Below are 22,794 nucleotides of genomic sequence, written 5' to 3'. Positions count from 1 at the left end.
AAAGTCATTCTCTTTGGTGCCTTGGTCCTTGACACATTTACACTCAGACACATAACCACACATGGCTCCTCATCTCTTACTGTCACTCTCCCTCCTCTTTCTCACCTCTTTAGCAGACTATGGTACCCACCTTTGAGAAACACAAAATGAAGAAACAGACATAGGGGCCCTGTTCACTTATAAGAGAATAGCCCTGCCTGAGACATGTACGCCGAATTGTCTCCCTTGGAACAAAACAAATGTATCTTGGTTCTAATAGATCAAATGACATTTAAGGAGAATATCACAGTTTTTATCCCCTTCACTTTGTGTTTCAGGAAATGCTCCATCAGCACTATTCACCAAGTAGTATGTTCTCCTACCCTTGTATATATGCCCAAATATACAGTAGGTTTAAAATAATTTGAAAGTTGTTAGCTGAAGAGGTTTTTAAAGATGTTCTGCTTGTCCTTGTTTGATCCAGCATTGCACTCATAGTGTTTGTAATATTGTGTAGAGCTCTTGTTGAGTGAGAAACACTCCTGGCTGTATGAACATGTCTGCCTCCCCACTGAAGATGACATCAGGGTTCAATTCCTGACTCCAGCCTTTCTCCACCCTGTCTACTTACCCATCTCTTTCTACAACTTTCTACTGAAGTATCAACATTATGAAACAAACCAGTGTTGGAAACCTGTGTCCGTGCAATATATAAATATTTATTGAATGTGAATACTGATGTAGCCTATAGTTTGAACGTGAAGTCACTTCAAATACTGTATATCAACCACAGAGACAAGAGATTGGCTACAGAACCTACAAGGTGCATGCTACACGTTCCACTGGAATTGGTTTATTACAGAAGCAATGGTAGAATTACAAACTCAGCATGCTATAGCCACTCTGTACAACAGTTCTGAAGTCAGAAATATCATACTCTTGGAACAGTTTGAAACTTGTGTACAGTATGTGGCCCTAAACAATAACACCTATGCAGTTCATTAAATGTCTCAGTCACTGATCCAGCTCATTATTTTTCTGTGACTTCAGCAGGACCTCAGTTTTCTCCAGCGGTGAGACAAAGATGGGATTTCTGGAGAGAGAAGGACAATTTTTTGTTTATGTACATACCAGTCAAAAGTTTGGACACACCTACTCATGCAAGGGTTTCTCTTTATTTTTACTATTTTCTACATTGTTGAATAATAGTGGAGACATCAAAGCTATGAAATAACACATATGGACTCATGAGTAACCCAAAAAGTGTTAAACAAATAAAAATAGATTTTCTATTTGAGATTCTTCAAAGTAGCCAAGTAGCCCTTTGCCTTGATGACAGCTTTGCACACTCTTAACACTCTTAACACTCTTAACACTTGCACACTCTTTGCACACTCTTAACAATCTCTCAACCAGCTTCACCTGGAATGCTTTTCCAACCAGTTTTGAAGGAGTTCCCACATATGCTGAGCACTTGTTGGCTGTTTTTCCCTCAATCTGTTGTCCAACTCATCTCAAACCATCTCAATTGGGTTGAGGTCAGGTGATTGTGGAGGCCAGGTAATCTAATGCAGCACTCCATCACTCTCCTTCTTGGTCAAATAACACTTACACAGCCTAGAGGTGTGTTAGGTCATTGTCCTATTGAAAAACAAATTATAGTCCCACTAAGAGCAAACCAGATGGAATGGTGGATCGCTACAGAATACTGTGGTAGCCATGCTGATTGTGTGCCTTGAATTCTAAATAAATCACAGGCGGTGTCACCAGCGAAGCACCCCCACACCATCACACCTTCTCGTCCATGCTTCATGGTGGGAACCACACATGCGGACATCATCCGTTCACCTACTCTGCGTCTCACAAAGAAAATTTGGACTCATCAGACGAAAGGACAGACTTCCACCAGTCTAATGACCATTGTTAGTGTTTCATCTTATTGGTGTCCTTTAGTAGTGGTTTCTTTGCAGCAATTCGACCATGAAGGCCTGATTCACACAGTCTCCTCTGAACAGTTGATGTTGAGATGTGTCTGTTACTTGAGCTCTGTGAAGCCTTTATTTGGGCTGACATTTCTGAGTCTGGTAACTCTAATGAACTTATCCTCTGCCTTAGAGGTAACTCTGGGTCTTCCTTTCCTGTGGAGGTCCTCAAGAGACAGCTTCATCATAGCGCTTGATGGTTTTTGCGACTGCACTTGAAGAATCTTTCAAAGTTGTTGAAATTTTACGTATTGACTGACCTTCATGTCTTAAAGTATTGATGGATTGTCGTTTCTCTTTGCTTATTTGAGCTGTTCTTGTCATAATATGGACTTGGTCTTTTACCAAATAGGGCTATCTTCTGTATACCACCTGTGGTCATCAGCGAAATGGGACACACCTGGGCTCTGGTGTGTCCCGGGGATAAATACACCTTTCCCCCATTCATTGAAGAGACTCTCCACCCTCTGGGGAGCCAGGCCCAGCCAATCAGAATGAGTTTTTCCCCACAAAAGGGCTTTATTACATACCGAAATACACCTCAGTTTCATCAGCTGTCCGAGTGGCTGGTCTCAGACGATACAGCAGGTGAAGAAAACAGGACCCACCGGTCCTGGGCTGGCGTGGTTATACGTGTTCTGCAGTTGTGAGGCTGGTTGGACGTATTGCCAAAGACAAATGAATATTCAATTCTCTGTCATCAGCTCTGGTGGACATTCCTGCAGTCAGCATGTAAATTGCACGCTCCCTCAAAACTTGAGACATCTGTGGTATGTGTGTGACAAAACTGCACATTTTAGAGTGGCCTTTTATTGTCCCCAGCACAAGGTGCACCTGTGTAATGATCGTGCTGTTTAATCAGCTTGTTGATATGCCACACCTGTCAGGTGGATGGATTATCTTGGCAATTTGATTATCTAGGGTCAATTTGTTATATTTGGAGTACTTTTCCTGTCCTATCCGGTGTCCTGTGTGAATTTAAGTATGCTCTCTCTAATTCTCTCTTTCTCTCTTTCTTTCTCTCTCTCAGAGGACCTGATCCCTAGGACCATGCCTCAGGACTACCTGACATGATGACTCCTCTCTGTCCCCAGTCGACCTGGCCGTGCTGCTGCTCCAGTTTCAACTGTTCTGATTGTGATTATTATTATTTGACCATGCTGGTCATTTATGAACATTTGAACATCTTGGCCATGTTCTGTTATAATCTCCACCCGGCACAGCCAGAAGAGGACTGGCCACCCCACATAGCATGGTTCCTCTCTAGGTTTCTTCCTAGGTTTTGGCCTTTCTATGGAGTTTTTCCTAGCCACCGTGCTTCTACACCTGCATTGCTTGCTGTTTGGGGTTTTAGGCTGGGTTTCTGTACAGCACTTTGAGATGTCAGCTGATGTACAAAGGGCTATATAAATACATTTGATTTGATTTGATTTAGACTGTATGTTAACTCAGCAAAAAAAGAAACTTCCCTTTTTCAGGACCCTGTCTTTCAAAGATAATTTATAAAAACCAAAATAACTACACAGATCTTCATTGTAAAGTGTTTAAACACTGTTTCCCATGCTTTTTCAATTAACTATAAACAATTAATGAACATGCACCTGTGGAACGGTCGTTAAGACACTAGTAGCTTACAGACGGTAGGAAATTAAGGTCACAGTTATGAAATCTTAGGACACTGAAGAGGCCTTTCTACTGACTCTGAAAAACACCAAAATAAAGATGCCCAGGGTCCCTGCTCATCTGTGTGAACGTGCCTTAGGCATGCTGCAAGGAGGCATGAGGACTGCAGAGGTGGCCAGGGCAATACATTGCAATGTTGGTACTGTGAGAGGGTCTGTCATGGTCTGGAGTGGTGTGTTACAGCATCATCGGACTGAGCTTGTTGTCATTGCAGGCAATCTCAACGCTGTGCATTACAGGGAAGACATCCTCCTCCCTCATGTGGTACCCTTCCTGCAGGCTCATCCTGACATTACCCTCCAGCATGACAATGCCACCAGCCATACTGCTCGTTCTGTGCAGGATTTCCTGCAAGACAGGAATGTCAGTGTCCTGACATGGCCAGTGAAGAGCCTGGATCTCAATCCCATTGAGCACATCTGGGACCTGTTGGATCGGAGGGTGAGGGTTAGGGCCATTCCCCCCAGAAATGTCCGGGAACTTGCAGATGCCTTGGTGGAAGTGTGGGGTGACATCTCACAGCAAGAACTGGCAAATCTTAATGCAGCTGGTGGCCACACCAGATGCTGACTGTTACTTTTGATTTCGACCCCCCTCCCCTTTTTTCAGGGTCACATTATTCAATTTCTGTAAGTCACATGTCTGTGGAACTTGTTCAGTTTATGTCTCAGTTGTTGAATCTTGTTCTGTTCATACAAATATTTACACATGTTAAGTTTTCTGTAAATAAACACAGTTGACAGTGAGAGGACGTTTCTTTTTTTGTTGAGTTTATGTATGTATCAAGGTGACATCTAAATGGTTATCAATATTACTTATTTCTTGTGTAGGCTACAATCCTACTTGAAATAAAATCATGTGAGAGAAAAAAATGTCCACTTATCTACCACCGGCAACAAGACTATGATATCCAGTAGGAAGCACTTCAAGTCAGCTGGCACAACACTGGAGCACTGACTGCCTGCTTAAAGCCAATTCATGCTTGATCTGAAAATGTGGTCGGAGGCTCCGTATGAAGGGTGTGACACAATTCTGGAGCTTCCAGAGGCATGCTGTGGCCAAATTGAGCTCTGTAGCGCATCTCCGTGCGCCTCCCAAATTGTGTAACAATGTGGAGGGCCCCATATAGCTCCGTATTGACATGATTGTTTGGTGGGAGGTCCTGTATAAACACTAACTCACTTCCTCTACAACTTCCTTCACAACAGCTCTGCTCTGCTCAGCGAAGCTCAAGAAGTATAAATGCCCTGACTTCTGCAGAGGACGTACAATGCTGTATGGCAACTGCAGAAGTCAGATTTACCATGCAGAGCCTTTTAATATCGACTCGTAGTGCAGCCCAATCAGCCACGCAAACAGTCTTGAGTGACAACAAAGCTGCCCAATTAGCTGATTCTCTTTTCATACGCCCACTCCTTTCAACATATCCACTCACGCATACTCCTGTCACCATATTGGGGTGACGCTACCCATACTCCTGTTGCCATATTGAGCTGCAGCTACCCATACTCCTGTTGCCATATTGAGCTGCAGCTACCCATACTCCTGTTGCCATAATGGGGTGAAGCTACCCATACTCCTGTTGCCATAATGGGGTGAAGCTACCCATACTCCTGTTGCCATATTGAGCTGCAGCTACCCATACTCCTGTTGCCATATTGAGCTGTAGCTACCCATACTCCTGTCGCCATATTGGGGTGAAGCTACCCATACTCCTGTTGCCATATTGGGGTGAAGCTACCCACACTCCTGTTGCCATATTGAGCTGCAGCTACCCATACTCCTGTTGCCATATTGAGCTGTAGCTACCCATACTCCTGTCGCCATATTGGGGTGAAGCTACCCATACTCCTGTTGCCATATTGGGGTGAAGCTACCCATACTCCTGTTGCCATATTAGGGTGAAGCTACCATTACTCCTGTTGCTATATTAGGGTGAAGCTACCCATACTCCTGTTGCCATATTAGGGTGAAGCTACCCTTACTCCTGTTGCTATATTAGGGTGAAGCTACCCATACTCCTGTTGCCATATTAGGGTGAAGCTACCCTTACTCCTGTTGCTATATTAGGGTGAAGCTACCCTTACTCCTGTTGCCATATTAGGGTGAAGCTACCCTTACTCCTGTTGCCATATTGGGCTGCAGCTACCCATATTTGCATGGGTAGCTGCAATAAAACGCACAGGGCTGAGCTGTTTTGTACTGGATTGCATGGTTTAGTCCTGCTCTATGCAACTGTAGGCCTAAACTTGTCAGCTATTGTGTTCATTGATTAATTGCAGTTAATCATTTTGGATGGAAAAAGTCTAGGTAACAAATGGGCTATAAATACCACTGTTTACCCTGGCTAGAGGGACAGGGTGCATAGAAGGCTAGACTATGCAGTTGCTGTTGTTAGTAGCCTACAGTTGATCAGACTGAAAAATATTATATTTTTCATACAATAAAACATGTCAGATTGCTAATGTTTAGGTGTAGGGTGCTACATTTATGGAATAGTTTTTGCTTGTGTCTGTCAGGAGTGATGTGTTATCACACTTGTTTAACAAATTCCGGAGGAAAGCAGAGAGCGCGCCTTGAGCTTTGTGCTTGTGCCCGTCTTGCACGACTTACGATTTCCGTGAATCTGATTGGTCAAGACATGCAAAGAGCCTGCAACAGCACTTTGATGTAAGGGACAGAGAAATTGAGTTGACAAATCGGTCTAAAGAACAACCCTATGCCTGTCTTTTTAATGCATCAATATATTTTATAAAACTAAATCAAACTGATAGAAAAGTGCTGTTGCAAATCCCTTGCAAAAAAAGATTGCAGTTTTGAAACTGCAGTAAAAGTGCAGTAACTTCATTCAACTATGGTATTTTGGACGCAGTATTTGCAGAATAACTGCAGTTATACTGCACTCTGACTGCAAGGGATGCCGCCTCATACCATCTTTTCCTGACGGCCCTGGTAGACAGTGGTGTAAAGTAACTAAGTACAAATACTTTGAAGTACGAACGTTGTACATACTATTTAAATTTGTTGACTACTTTTACTTTTACTCCCCTATTTCCATAGAAAGCATGTACTTTTTACTCCCATATATTTTCCCTGACACCTAAAAGTACTCGTTACATTTTGAATGCTTGGACAAGAAAATGGTCCAATTCAAGCACTTATCATGAGAACATGTGGTCATCCAGTTTCAACTGTTCACCCGACGTGCTACCTGTCCCTGCTGTTTTGATAGAGATACTGTGAATGATCGGCTATGAAAAGCCAACTGACATTTACTCCTGAGGTGCTGACCTGTTGCACCCTCTACAACCACTGTGGTTATTATTTTTTGACCCTGCTGGTCATCTATGAACATTTGAACATCTTGGCCATGTTCTGTTATAATCTCCACCCGGCACAGCCAGAAGAGGACTGGCCACCCCTCATAGCCTGGTTCCTCTCTAGGTTTCTTCTTAGGTTTTGGCCTTTCTAGGGAGTTTTTCCTAGCCCCCGTGCTTATACTCCTGCATTGCTTGCTGTTTGGGGTTATAGGCTGGGTTTCTGTACCACACTTTGTGACATCAGTTGATTTAAGAAGGGCTTTATAAATACATTTGATTGATTGATTGCTCCCTGCTGCCTCTGATCTGGCAGACTTACTAAACACAAATGCTTTGTTTGTAATTGATGTATGAGAATTATTGTTCCCCTGGCTATCCGTAAATAAATCAAAAACAAGAAAATCGTGCCATCTGTTTTGCTTAATATAAGGAATTTGAAATTATTTATTGAAATTACGTTTACTTTGGATACTTAAGTATATTTAAAAACAAACACTTTTAGACTTTTACCCAAGTAGTATTTTACTGGGTAAATATCACTTTTACTTGAGTCATTTTCTGTTAAGATATCTTTACTTTTACTCAAGTATGACCATTTGGTACTTTTTCCACTACTGCTGGTACATACTGTAACAGCGGGTTACAAATTACACTGACAATCTTTGTGAAGTCGGCTGGGTTACCTTTTTTTTGTTTGTTCAATATCCTCAATGGTCTCTGGCAGCCTTGCATTGTGGGTTTCTGGGAGAAGGAAGGCCACCAGACCAGAAAGAATGGACACACAACAGATGATGACTTCAGGGAGGGGCTTCCACACGTCCTCCAATAGAATGATGAGGGGTGCTATGGACACGCCCAACCGAGCCATGAAGTTATTGTAACCCAACCCATTTTGTCTGTTAGGGGGAAAATGTTGATAGTGAGACTCAGAAAACTACTGCTGAGACTGAAGCTGTCCTAATATGGACACCGTGCATTGCATTCCACAGGTCTCCCTTGAAAAATAGGTATTTTGACCTCAATGGGACAACATGGTAAAATAAAGGTAACATTTCTTTTATTTTTGTTAGTAATTTTTGTTATGCGCCTGAGCAACTCTCACAGCTCCCCTGACGCACTCTTTGCTGATAAATACTTTGTTGAGGGAAAATGTACTTGATACGATTGTGATGTGTTGTTGTCTCACCTAGCTATCTTAAGATGAATGCACTAATTGTCAGTCGCTCTAGCTAAGATCGTCTGCTAAATTACTAAAATGTCAATGTAAAATGTTAAATAAAGCATGCTTCAGTTTGAAGAAATTAACTCTAATAGTGTTTCAATGTGAAAATGCTCCGGTAAATCTGACCTCACGACCGTAGGGTAGAGTTCAGCCGTATACAAGATGACAGTGGTGAAGGAGGCCTCTGATAGGCCTTTCCCAAGCACAGCGACGATGGTGCGAACATGCCACTGACCTGAACAGAGGAACAAAACAACAGATCCTGAGGATAAGACTGTCATCTCTCAAACACTGATGAAAAAAAGGCAAAATAATAAACATTCCTTTACTGTCCAATTTACTCCACATAATCATCTAGGTATTCATTTTGGGTTGCACTTTATTATAAACGTTCATAAGCATTTATAACCTTTTATACAATATTAATACATATATATTTCTTTATTCATATAATTTCTTTGCATATAGGCATTATAAGCATTATAATTCATAATTAATATACAACCTTTATGATCATTTATAAAGCAATAATAATGGCCTATTTATGTAGTCACCTTTGGGCACAAAGATGTTGATGGCGATGCAGGTTCCCGTTAGCAGAAGAGTGCCTGCCTGGCAGTGTTTCCGACCAATGGTATCGAGACAGAAGTAGACGACCATCTTGGCGGGCACCTCGATGGCAGAGTAGATAAAGTGGGTGAGGTAGACATTCAGGCCAAACCCTGTAATGTTTAAACTGATCCCATAGTATGTTGAGGCCACCCCATACCTGTGAGGAGAGAACACAATGAGATCTACGTTGTGTTTGTCATAAGTTGCACCTCTGTCACTCGGTCGCATCATGCCATTGTTATGAACGTTCTCAAGCCGCCCTCTATAGCAGTGCCCTAAAGTCATGATAAGCCCAGTCATTCTGGGAGGCTAATGACTGTTTAGTCTAAATTACACTATCGTGACTGGAAATATGATGACATTACCAAAGTAGTCAATGAGGTATACATTATGTTTGACTTGATAAAGATAAAAGATAACTCACAGACACATAAGGACACTTTCTACAGAAAAGGATTAATCAAGAGCTCTATCCAATCAGATCTGCTTTCGCCGACATCCGCATTGCAGGGGTGTCAGAGGTGGAACTGCGTTAGACCTGTCAAATCCACAAGTGGCTTCCGGCATTATACCTAAAGCGGACATTGCCATTGGCTGCCTTAACAGAAATCCCATGCAGCCTTGTTTACAAGTTCAAACACTGGAATGTGAGATGTAATTTACACTTGATAAAAATCTTCATTACTTAGTGTTATAATTTTTCCACTTGAGCATAATTATTTCCATATAGCCTACACTTTCTTGTTCTAATCTTCTAACGTGAGTGGGGCGGTTGTGGCTTCGTGACAATCATTGCAAGGGCAGCTACTCACGATTTTACATCACTAAAACTAGTCCACCTCTGACTCTGCCAAAACATCAGCTATGCAGGTGTGTGCTATCACTGGTTAATGTTTGATCTAATTGAATCTAGGCCTAAAACTAGTCCTGTATTAAGAAGCACTTTCAATGGAGATTCTTCATTGGTTTGTGTACTGTATGGGCCGCAAACCAGTCTATGCAGTACCGGTCCATACAGTCCAAACCAGTCCATACAGCCCAAACCAGTCTATACAGCCCCAAACCAGTCTATACAGTACCGGTCTATATAGCCCAACCAGTCCATACAGTCCAAACCAGTTCAAACCAGTCCATACAGCCCCAAACCAGTCTATACAGTACCGGTCCATACAGCCCAAATCAGTCTATACAGTACTGCAAACCAGTTCATACAGCCCCAAACCAGTCTATACAGTACTGCAAACCAGTCCATACAGCCCCAAACCAGTCCATACAGCCCCAAACCAGTCCATACAGTACATACAAATAGACACAAAACTGTGTAATGATTTGTGACAGATATGAGACCAGGGGTACTCACCACACTATGCCTGTTATTAGAGCCAGAAATACTCACCACACTATGCCTGTTATTAGAGTCATAAATACTCACCACACTATGCCTGTTATTAGAGTCATAAATACTCACCACACTAAGCCTGTTAGTAGAGCCATAAATACTCACCACACTATGCCTGTTATTAGAGCCATAAATACTCACCACACTATGCCTGTTATTAGAGTCATAAATACTCACCACACTATGCCTGTTATTAGAGTCATAAATACTCACCACACTATGCCTGTTATTAGAGTCATAAATACTCACCACACTAAGCCTGTTAGTAGAGCCATAAATACTCACCACACTATGCCTGTTAGTAGAGCCAGAAATACTCACCACACTATGCCTGTTATTAGAGTCATAAATACTCACCACACTATGCCTGTTATTAGAGTCATAAATACTCACCACACTAAGCCTGTTATTAGAGCCATAAATACTCACCACACTATGCCTGTTATTAGAGCCAGATATACTCACCACATTATGCCTGTTATTAGAGTCATAAATACTCACCACACTATGCCTGTTATTAGAGCCAGAAATACTCACCACACTATGCCTGTTATTAGAGTCATAAATACTCACCACACTATGCCTGTTAGTAGAGCCAGAAATACTCACTACACTATGCCTGTTATTAGAGCCAGAAATACTCACCACACTATGCCTGTTATTAGAGTCATAAATACTCACCACACTATGCCTGTTAGTAGAGCCAGTCTTCTCATCTTTGGGGTCCTCACCAGGTCCAGGTAGGAGTAGGTCTTGTTATGGTTGTCCGTGCCAACCACATCAGACAGGTGCTAAGCAGTATGGGAGAGAGGCTAAGTTAGTTTATTTTAATTATTTGACCAGGTAAGTTGACTGAGAAAACATTCTCATTTAGAGCATGGGGAATAGTTACAGGGGAGATGAATGAGCCAATTGTAAACTGGGGATGATTAGGTAACGGTATGAGGGGCAGAGTGGGAATTTATCCAGGACACTGGGGTTAACACCCCTACTCTTATGATAAGTGCCGTGGGATTTTTAGTGACCACAGAGAGTCAGGACACCCATTTAACATCCCATCCAAAATACAGCACCCTACACAGGGCAATGGTAGTTATTTTTTAGACCAGAGGAAAGGGTGCCTCCCACTGGCCCTCCAACAGCATCTGGTCTTCCATCCAGGGACCAACCCTGCTTAGCTTCAGAAGCAAGGCAGCAGTGGGATGCAGGGCGGTATGCTGCTGGCTTGGGATAGTTAGTTCCAGTGTGTTACATTTATGGCTATTGTATCCTCCACAGACAGTACCAGTCAAAAGTTTGGACACACCTACTCATTCCAGGGGTTTTCTTTATTTGTACTATTTTCAACATTGTAGAATAATAGTGAAGACATCAAAACGATGAAATATCACATATGGAATCATGTAGTAAAAAAATAAGTGTTAAATCAATCAAAATATATTTTCTATTTGAGATTCTGCAAAGTAGCCACCCTTTGCCTTGATGACAGCTTTGCACACTCTTGGCATTCTCTCAACCAGCTTCACCTGGAATGCTTGTCCAACTGTATTGAAGGAGTTCCCACATATTCTAAGCACTTGTTGGCTGCTTTTCCTTCACTCTGCGGTCCATCTCATCCCAAACCATCTCATTTGGGTTGAGGTTGGGTGATTGTGGAGGTCAGGTCATCTGATGCAGCACTCCATCACACTCCTTCTTGTTCAAATAGCCCTTACACAGCCTGGAGGTGTGTCGGGTCATTGTCCTGTTGAAAAATAAATGATAGTCCCACTAAGCGCAAAGCAGATGGGATGATGTATTGCTGCAGAATGCTGTGGTAGCCATGCTGTTTGTGTGCCTTGAATTCTAAATAAATTACAAACGGTGTCACCAGCAAAGCACCCCCTCCCCTTCACACCTCCTCTTCCATGCTTCACGATGGGAACCACACATACGGAGATCATCCATTCACCTACTCTGCATCTCACAAAGACACGTCTGTTGGAACCAAAAATCTCAAATTTGGAGTCATCAGACCAAAGGACAGATTTCCACTGGTCTAATGTCCATGTTTATGTTTCTTGGCCCAAACAAATCTCTTCTTCTTATTGATGTCCTTTAGTAGTGGTTTATTTGCAGCAATTCGACCATGAAGGCCTGATTCACGCAGTCTCCTCTGAACAGTTGATGTTGAGATGTGTCTGCTCCTTGAACCATGTGAAACATTTATTTGGGCTGCAATTTCTGAGGCTGGTAACTCTAATGAACTTAACCTCTGCAGCAGAGGTAACTCTGGGTCTTCCTTTCCTGTGGAGGTCCTCGAGAGCCAGTTTCATCATAGCGCTTGATGGTTTTTGCGACTGCACTTGAAGAAATGTTCAACGTTCTTGAAATTTTACGGGTTGACTGACCAATGATGGACTGTCGTTTCTCTTTGCTTATTTGTGTAGTTCTTGCCATAATACGGACTTTGTCTTTTACTAAATAGGGCAATCTTCTGTATACCACCCCTACCTTGTCACAACATAATTGATTGGCTCAAACGCATTAAGAAGAAAATAAATTCCACAAATTAACTTTAACAAGGCACACCTGTTAATTGAAATGCATTCTAGGTGACTACCTCATGAAGCTGGTTGAGAGAATGCCAATAGTGTGTCATCAGGGCAAAGGGTGGCTACTTGAAGAATCTCAAATATAAAATATCAAATGCATTTTGATTTGTTTAACACTTTTTTGGTTACTACATGATTCCATATGTGTTATTTCATAGTTTTGATGTCTTCACTATTATTCTTCAATGTAGAAAATAGTAAAAAATTAAGTTAAGCCCTTGAATTAGTAGGTGTGTCCAAACTTTTGACTGGTACTGTATATTTGTGCTTCAAACCTATGCTCTTTCTAACACCTCATAACTGTAATAAAGCTGTATAAATGATCGCATGCCATGCGCATTTTTGAATAAGAGTAAATATTAGCAGTAAATACTAGCAACTGAAAATTGTTGCATTTACCTCAAGTTTGATTTTGGACGTGAAGTCCTTTCTGTTGTTAAAACGAGCACATTTCTCCAGGTAAAGATGGGCTCTTTCCACTTTGCCATTGGCTATGAGCCACCTGGCAGACTCAGGGAGCCACCTGCAGTGATGATGAACCATTACAATGGGTCAAAGCACAATAATAACAATTTCCCTGCATAATGTAGTGAATTTGGAGTGTAGCCTCAAATCCTGACTCGAACTTGGGTTCCTGTGACTCGTCCAACACTTCAACTGTTATGCCAAGAAGTGGGCCGACCCTCTTGAAGAGGTCACTAAGGACCTTGTCCTAAGGTCACTACAACACTGTAGTGAACTATATTTAAGCAATAAGGCCCGAGGGTGTGTGGTATAGAGAGTGCCTGAATACAGCCCTTAGTCGTGGTAAATTGGCCATACAACACAAACCACAGAGGTGCTTTATTGCTATTATAAACTGGCTTCAAATGTAACTAGAACAGTAAAATATACATGTTTTGTCATACCCGTGGTATGTGGCCTCATATACCATGGCTTTCAGCCAATCAGCATTCAGGGCTCGAACCACCCAGTTTATATTATACAGTAGTATACTGTATGTGACGCAAAATTTGGAATGTGCATTATTCAGGTGAGTTCTTCTACACCATGGTGGTGGCTGGTTACACATGTATAGTTATGCATCTTCGTCTGCATCTTGTACCATGCTGTATCAAAAACATGTCAAATCCAGATATCCATTGATATGTTTAGGATATGGTCCGGATATCACCCAGTGTATTCTTACCACCAAGTGATGATAGCCAAGCCCAGGGGTGCAGAGACAGCTATCATTAGCATCCGCCAATCATTCACTTGATACGCAATGCCCGCTAGCATCATGTTGCCAAACGACCAGGCCATGCTGCCCGTTATACCTATTAAAGCCCGGTGCTTAATGTCCACCCACTCCACACCTTGAAAGAATGTAAATAGAGTTAAAAAATGTTGTTGGGTTTCACTTTACATAAAGTTTATCTTATACCTCTGTAACAACACTAACTACGCTATTAAATACACTGTATTAACATGTTGTTAGGTAATACTTTCCTAACTGCATTTCATTAAATTGCTTAGCAATGGAGTCAAACATTTTGTTCATATGAAATCTATAGAGCTTAGCTTACTGAGAACGGTCGAGATGATGCTGATGCCTGTAAGTCCAAAGCCAGTAAAGAATCTCATCACTCCGAACATGGTATAGGAGTTAGAGAATGCACTGGCAAATCCAAATACCATGGATATGGTATAGGACACCAATAGCATAGGCTTCCTCCCAAACCTGGAAAAGAGCATTCAAGAAACATAGCCACAAATAAATAATTCAATGTATAAAGAAAGAATGTAGATATCAGGTATTGGGGTAAAATGACCTACTTGTCAGTGAGGGTACCAAAGGCTATAGCTCCAATCATCACGCCAACAAAGAAGATGGTGGCTGTGGCTTTATTCATGCCTTTTCTGTCACAGACAAGGTCCCACTTTATAGAAAGAGGAGCAATGATAGTGACAGTCAAGAAAGCATGAGTTCACAATTCCTATCATATGTACCAGTTGAAGTAGGATAATAATAATGATAATAGTATGTTACTTAAAGTGGGGACAATATCTAACCAGTGAAATTCTGATTGAATAAATGGGCACAGAATTGCATGTCATGTGGCTATAACAACAAACCAGGGAATTTGAAAATAATTGACTAACTCTGAGGGGTCTCATTTAAAACATTTTTCTCTCTTAATTGTCTTACAGAGTTTTCAATTTGGTTCTGTATTGTGTTCATGGTTCAAGACACTGTATAATTTGCTCAAATCCTTGGTTAATACAAAATGACATTAATCTGCTGGTCGTAGGTCGGGGGGCCAGAACATCATTATAATCATTAATGTACTGCAACGACCACAATTAAGACCAAACGGGCAAGACGTCTACATTTCATTTGGCAATATCATAATCGTTTCATACCTTCATTATATTGAGACAGGATCGATCACACACTGTTTGTCTCTCTATTTAATCATTGGGATACTTGGGAATGGAAATGCCAACGTAAAATCATTTTGAGCTGAATTACGTTTTTCTTTTTTTCTTAAGAATAAAATCGCTTGCAGGACGAATTTGGCCTGTTGCCTTCCTCTGCTATATTCCTTTTATCTTGTCAACCTTTGTAATTTGCTTTGGCCTTTGAACCATTACCATCAGCTATCCACCACTCAACTGATATCATTGGAAGTATTTTACCTCTGTTGCCATAGTGGATTTGAAGGTGCTGTTGTCATATGTCCATCCATTCTGACAGGGGACTGTAGCTAGATCACTGTTATTGGAGTTGGACAGGATGTGGAACTGGGGCTCTGGGAACATCTTACAGGAGCTTGGAGTTCCATCTTCCTGTACTGGAACGCTGACAGTCAGTCTCTGCTCCTGGGTCAGATTCCCAAAGAGGCTGCCATCATCCAGAGCGCTGAGGTCACAGTGGTGAGAGGGTACGGCGGCAATGAAGTTATTCAGCAGGAAGTGACACGGTAGTATCACTCGAGGGATACAGAGCAGAGTGACGATCAGCACCTGAAACCATCCACAGCCATCGATCTCCTCTAGAATGTTGTCAAACTTCATCCTCAAGCTTGGGCAAGAGGGTGATCCTTTGCAATACAGCTAAAAGTGGAAGACAATCAATGTAATTTAAACCATGCAGAAAATTGACACATACCCTACTGTGTTGTTTGGGGGTGTAGAGCAAAACGGAGAACACAATCATAAAAGTGAGGTCATATTAGTTTGTAGCCCAAACGGTTCGCACACTACAGAAAGAAGTTGGCACATCAGCGTTACTGACTTCAGACGAGTTCCGTGGGCTTATGGGGGTTTTACCTTTCGGACCGTGGGCTTATGGGGGTTTTACCTTTCGGACGGACATGAGAAGACCGATTTTCGGGATTTCTCAGTCTGACAAACATTGCTGTAGCTCGGCCTCCTTCTATGCAGATGCGTAAGGCTGACAAATGTGGATGCGATGGATTGACATGCAGTCCATGCAAAAAATATATATATTTTAGCTTAAACTGACAGATTTTGATGGGGGTTTATTTTATTATGTTACTTAGATTGACACACACACACTCTTAAGGATTTAATTATAATCCACATAATAATTCACATTTCCTGTTGCTGCAGGATTATTTGCCTGCTGTAGCAAACTGGCTCAAATTAAGATCCTACATCTGTATTCATCCACGGAGCTTGAGAGGATTAAATCATTTAGGACTTACTTAGTAGAGGTCTTGGGTCCAGAGAGGGTGGGCGAGAGACTCTTCTGGCCAGTACTTCCCTCTAGCAGTGGAACCACAGACAACTCTCCCCACAGGATGAAGTCGTGAGTTCTAAGAGCTTCTGATGTCCTTTCTACTGGAAACACGTCCTTCTCAGGTAGAAACACCTCCACTGGCTTTCCAACAGAAGTATAAGTAGATAGGTCTCTAAGTCACCTTCGATAAGCTTTGAGGAAATATGTTCCCAGACCCCAGATAACCAAAATGGGAAACAAAGTTTATGCCACTTCCAGACTCAATCACACTCCCCCTCTCTCCCCACCTCCTGAACCCCTGCGCTGGGAGCAGAGTTCAGAAACTAGACTGTTGTGTTAGCTGACAGCTGGACCAGTGTGAGGCAAGCACATTGGCCAAGAGCTGAGCTGTTCTGATTGGAGAGGTGTGACAAACATTTTATAATTTGTTTATATAATATTTTTTTGTCACAACATATTGGTACGTTGATACACTGCTGACATTGTGCATAAGTCAATATAGTTCATTGTCCACACACACACAATGTTTTTCTTTTGAGTGTTTTCACATTCTTGTAATAAATATGCTGTGATACAGAAAAAAGTAGGTACTGACACTAAAGTCTCCTTTACACCTTGTGCTAACATGTGAGTTTTGTGATCTGATCAACATGATCCAATCACGATCTGATAAAGGTTTGTCACGTATTCACATTGTATTCAAATGTCTTTCTTATGCATTCACCGTGTTGGCATTGTTACCAGACTATCTGGTGCCTCTTTGCATGCAAATGAATTAGGACTGACTCAACTTAGATGGCTTAAACACACTTTTTTGCTACCATTCAAAATGTCTAAACTATAATAAATTTTCATTGCGGAATGCAGACTTCAAAACTAAACTCAAATCATTGCCACAAAACTTACAGAATGTTCAAACTGAAAAATGTTGAGAGCTTAAAAACCCATTACATGGCTTATGATCATATAGTACTTACTATAGCTTACTATACTAGCCCACTATAACCCACTATAATAACTCCAAGGCTAGAAACCACCCCAAAATAGGTCACAATACTAATACAAAGCCTATGAAAACCCTATTACTACCATTACTACTTCTACCATTACTACTGCCGTTACTACCACTAATACCACAACTAATACTATTTCACAACCATACATACTCCAAGACTAGCAAGCACACCACATTTACTTCAGTTAATGTTCTTTTCTAGTTGACAGATATTCTTTCAAAATAATACAAATGTATTTACTTTAAGACAATTACTGATGCCATATGTCAATGGTGGCACATGTCAATGATTTTAGAGGCCGGTACTAGGATGATTTAAAAGGTGTGAACATGCAGATATATATATAGATATACTGTATATCCTCAATTAAAATAATTTAATATACACTGAGTTTACAAAACATTAAAAACACCTTCCTAATATTTAGTTGCAATATTGACTTGCATTGAGTTCGTCGGGGCATGGACTCTACAAGGTGTTGAAAGCGTTCCATAGGGATGCTGGTCCATGTTGACTCCAGTGCTTCCCACAGTTGTGTCAAGTTGGCTAGATGTCCTTTGGGTTGTGGACCATTCTTGATACACACAAGGAACTGTGAGCGTGAAAAACCCAGCAGTGTTGTCGTTCTTGACACAAACTGGTGCGATTGGCACTTACTACCATACCCCGTTCAAAGGCACTTCAATCTTTTGTCTTGCCCCTTCACCGTCTGAATGGCACACACACACAATCCATGTCTCTTGTCCCAAGGCTTCAAAATCCTTCTTTACCCTGTCTCCCCTGCTTCATCTACACTAACTGAAGTATATTTAACAAGTGACATCGATAAGGGATCATCGCTTCACTCTCAGTGTATATTCAATTTATACAAATATATTAACACACAAATATGAATCTGTAGTACGCATCAGATAAAAGTATGTTTGATCTCAAGCACTGTGTGTATGTTAACTCTGCTCTTCTCAGGAAGCTATGGGCCAATTTATCAAGGCTGTTTTCGTTTCCATTGAATATGTTTGACAATAAAAAAAAATTGAATGCACGTCAAGACCTACAGACACTGAAGTAATCGTCTAACTGAACTGAGGTTTCCATATTGACCATTGAGAATGTATGTGGTTCTGTGCTAAACAATGAGAATGTAGAGTACATGTTAATGTACGTTGAAATAATACAGTATACAGTAGGAGATGTAAAACTCTTGGTATGGTGTTCATTTGAATCCTTCTGTTGATGCATCATTAAAGAGGTTGAACCTGGAAGAACTGTCCGAGATTCCTTGAGTTGTATCCTCACTCCTTTACAAGTCGGACCTCATTATTTGGTCAACAGTAGTTTACTGTTTGCTTTATTCAGTGAATTTCGCTTGACATGCTCATGGACTATGGGATTGGATCAATGCTGCTTTTGTTCCACAGCCAAGGAGACACACAAATTACATGTTTGTCTTCAAAAGAGAACTTGTCTTTAGAAGAGTAAAAGGGTCCTGTATTCTTGAGTTCTAAATGAAACAGCTGCACACTCTCCTGTACTTCAAATACAATGTTTGGATGGATGTGTGCATTACTTTAGAACTAGCTATTTTATTAATCATCTGAAGCACTGCCAAGGATTGGATTTATTGCTTGGACAGCAGTTCCAAAATAGATTAAAAAAGAAGTTGATGGCCACTTGAACACCATGGTTACAGCCCTATGCTCTTCATTAGTACCTCTTAGGGCAGGGGGCCCAATCTACATTCAGCAGCTGGCGGAATTGTTTTCACAACATAATTATAAATCATTTGTAGACTGCAAATGTACTGCAAGTAGCACAAACATCATTAGTATTTCACAAAAACATAATAATTTCAAACTTTTATTACATTTGGATAAGATCACACGTGTCTCAGATTTAATAAATTAAAATCACCTTGAGCAGATTTCCTGGCGTTTTACATTCTCCTTTGTCCAACAACAATAACAACAACAAATAATAATAATCATGTTTCCTTAGAACAGAGCTGAAGACACACATGGCAACAAAGCAGCACAACGGTTTTCAAGGCAGCTGTGTATTTCTGCAGATGTAGGCTAATTGTGTAGGCAGTAATACTACATACACGTAGCCTCCGGGAGTAGGGGTGCTGAGGGTGCTGCAGCACCCCCTAAGAAAAAAACAGAAAAAAACCTGCACCCCCCCAACCCCAAAGAATCTACCCACGGCCATGTACTGTACATACAGTAAACATTCCTAAGCAAGATTTGATAGAATCCGGACCCAAGTCTTATTATAGAACCACTCAAGTCAACCAGTTTGTTTGTATGACAGAGTTGACATATATGTGACTTGTTTCAGGAAAGTAGGAAAATGTCGTACCTCACTACTTCACAGGAGAGGCATTTGAACGTATTTTAAAAATATTTGTATCAAAATGTGTTTTTTTGTCAGAAATGCCTTCTGGAACGTGAACTTTCATGTGCCTTAATAACAACCGTGTGTGCCATCTGCAAATACAAATAGAATTGTTAAATTACGAGTTGGTTTAGTCACGGAAAAAGTCAGGAACCTTCCTGCTAGCCATGACTGGCTGAGATAATGGATGGGCTGGACATGCTGAGAGATGAGTTTGGATTGGTCAGTGATATAGCATGCCTCTGTCAATAATATGAGCTGGTTAGTATGTGTAGGTAATCCTTTCTAACGCGGAATTTTTGAAAGATATCACTTAGTAGAACTGCAAAAGTGTTGTTCTCCACTTTCTGGAGGACCGAGTTTTGAAATCAGTGGAATGCCTGGTGGAATTAGAGTATGATAGCTAAGGAGATGGAGAAAATTCTGGCATTTGATTGCAAATATGCAGAGGGAGTAAAAAAGGGAAGACAGAAGGCTGTTGTATAAAACACCTGTCTACGGATTACTAAATTCAAAACGTATAATATCTGAACATTTCTTCAAACTAATGGCAACTATGGCATCTGTGACAAAGAGGGAGAAGCGTCCTTCCATGTATATGGGTAAGATAGTCTAGCTAGCTACATTTTCAGATATTATACGTTTCGAATTTAGTCAGAAAGTCATTTTCATTTCAAGTTAAAGCGTAGTCAGCTAGCTAGCTAACGTTAAGCGTATGATCTGTGTAGTAATATTATTTGTATCTCAGAGCCATTTGCATTGCTAGTTATAGGCTAATGTAAGCTAGCTAGCTAACATTGAACCTGGCTGGTTAGCTACCTGCAGATTTGAGCTGGGTAGTAATGTTATGAGTTGGGATTATGGTTCATTGTTTAGCTAGCTAGCTACATGTCTAAACAAAAGACTCCACTATGTAAGTAACCATTTCACTACACCTTCTGTATCCTGTGCATGTGACAGATAAACTTAGATTTTATTTGATATAGTATGTGTTTACCAGAGACGGTAATGTGAAGAACATGACCTGCACCAAAGTCAAATTAGTACATAACGTTAGGCCAACGAGACAGTGTCCAAGCTCAAAAGTTCTCTGCTAGAATGCTCTGCTTTTATTTTGTCACACTCACAAACAAACGTAAGCTATTTTCTGTAATTGGCTCGCCATTCACTTGTAAACAATGATCTTGTTCTGTAATAATGAAGACAAATTAACTAAAGTGAAGACATTGCCAGCTATATGATATGGTCATTATTTGAACTGGCTAGCCAGCTAACTTAACATTAGCTAGCTAACAAGCTAGAAAAGAACCAAAACATTGTTTAGAAAGTAGCTTTTAGTTACCTGGTTTGTTAGATTGACATTATATTAAATTAATTTCCAAACAGATGGGTTTATTGGTGTTAAAATACACTAGTTATGCTATTTTGGACCACCAGGCTGCTGATGTCATGCAGCCTGTAGTTTTTGTGATTATACTTTTTCATAATGACAACGATAAGTTTGATGTCGGACGACAATAGAATGTTCATGATGTCACTGCGACAACTGTCGATAGCCGTAGTATAAACGGGGCAGCAGGTAGCCAGGTGGTTAGAGCGTTGGGCCAGTAACTGAAAGGTTTCTAGATCGAATCCCTGAGCTGACAAAGTAAAAAATCTGTTGTTTTGCCCCTGAACAAGGCAGTTAACCCACTGTTCTGTCATTGTAAATAAGAATTTGTTCTTAACTGACTTGCCTAGTTAAAAAAAAAACAGTCTTGAAATCTTTGGTTGTTTATTATATGGCCTCACATGTGAATCCTTAAAGAGATGGGTAGGGCTAAGGCTTAAGAGGGTGTGAAGGATGGTGTAGACAAAGAGCTCAGTAGGTTCACTAAATCATTCAAGGGCCATTTTCTCAAAAATGTGGTTACAAGTTTATCAACTTTCAAAGCAGAATTACTCTCCCATATTTACAATATGCTAGCTCTGAATCTCTACTTTTAGCCAATGTAAAAAAAACTATTTCAAATTTTGCTACACAAGACCGAATCGAGCCGGTCGGTCACATATGTAATATTTAACTGGTAATGCCCGAAAAGCCGGTGTTTGTTGGATATATTGGTACAAGTGTTCATCGATGGCCAGCAAATTGTGCCAATATATCCAACAAACCCCGGCTTCAAGGACATTACCACTTAAATATTACATATGTGACCAACCAACTCCTTCCACAAGATATAGTCCATACACAAGTCTAGGGTTGCTAGAGACGTGATCCTGTCGCTCGTTCTTTTTGTTCTGTATCTATGGACATGACCCAGTCGTTCGTTCTTTTTGTTCTGTATCTATAGACGCGACCCAGTCAATAACTTTGAACTGAAGCTGGAAAGACTGCAAACTAGCTGCACTTAATTTCGTATGACCTTTTTTCAATTTACATTTCTTTGTATATATCCATAATAACTATGCCCCTACACATTCATTACTATGGGACAGTTGGACATCGAGTTTGAATATTGAAACAATGTTGCAAATGTCGGAGAGATAGACAGCAAGGTTTATACAAATCTCCCCTGTTGAAAACTAAACGTTAGTCTAAAAGAAATGTGAGATAATGTCTAGATGCTTTTTATAGTGGAGATCAAGTTTATAAATACCTGGCTGGGATGATGAGACAGTGGATTGCACAGTCAGATGGAACAGAGTAAAAATAGGAATTTAACGTCATAGATTTAGCTGGTGGTAACTTGTGGAATAGACTTTTAACCAATAAGCATTCAGGCTTAGACCCACCCGTTGTATAAATCTGTAATACATTTGTTCTGTACTGTAGACTTTGTACAAGTGTCTCTGGGTTTGCTAT

The 22,794-nt window shown here is 40.8% G+C and overlaps 1 protein-coding gene across 3 annotated transcripts; it reads right to left on the bottom strand.

Annotated features, from left to right (window-relative positions):
• Nucleotides 1-678: 678 nt before the first annotated feature.
• On the bottom strand, nucleotides 679-22,640 carry LOC110530417 (solute carrier family 22 member 7). Of its 3 annotated transcripts, none has more exons than XM_036986762.1 (12): nucleotides 22,589-22,640; nucleotides 16,505-16,680; nucleotides 15,474-15,890; nucleotides 14,610-14,713; nucleotides 14,360-14,514; nucleotides 13,981-14,149; nucleotides 13,191-13,314; nucleotides 10,879-10,988; nucleotides 8,741-8,955; nucleotides 8,313-8,421; nucleotides 7,648-7,860; nucleotides 679-1,072 (listed from the first exon to the last, which is right to left on the bottom strand). In XM_036986762.1, the coding sequence occupies exons 3-12, from the start codon at nucleotides 15,849-15,851 to the stop codon at nucleotides 994-996; spliced, it is 1,656 nt and encodes a 551-aa protein (XP_036842657.1). In that variant the 5' UTR covers nucleotides 15,852-15,890; nucleotides 16,505-16,680; nucleotides 22,589-22,640; the 3' UTR covers nucleotides 679-993. The 3 variants fall into 3 exon arrangements, with proteins under 3 accessions (XP_036842657.1, XP_036842641.1, XP_036842649.1); XM_036986746.1 differs by lacking the exon at nucleotides 22,589-22,640 and adding an exon at nucleotides 16,138-16,230 and having other exon boundaries at nucleotides 16,505-16,912; XM_036986754.1 differs by lacking the exon at nucleotides 22,589-22,640 and having other exon boundaries at nucleotides 16,505-16,910.
• Between the last annotated feature and the right edge of the window lie 154 nt (nucleotides 22,641-22,794).

Source organism: Oncorhynchus mykiss, chromosome 1 (assembly GCF_013265735.2).
Source record: "Oncorhynchus mykiss isolate Arlee chromosome 1, USDA_OmykA_1.1, whole genome shotgun sequence".
In the NCBI taxonomy this organism is placed as follows: Eukaryota; Metazoa; Chordata; class Actinopteri; order Salmoniformes; family Salmonidae; genus Oncorhynchus; species Oncorhynchus mykiss.
Note: the sequence above shows the minus strand (reverse complement) of the source record. Positions and strands in the feature narration are given on the sequence as shown.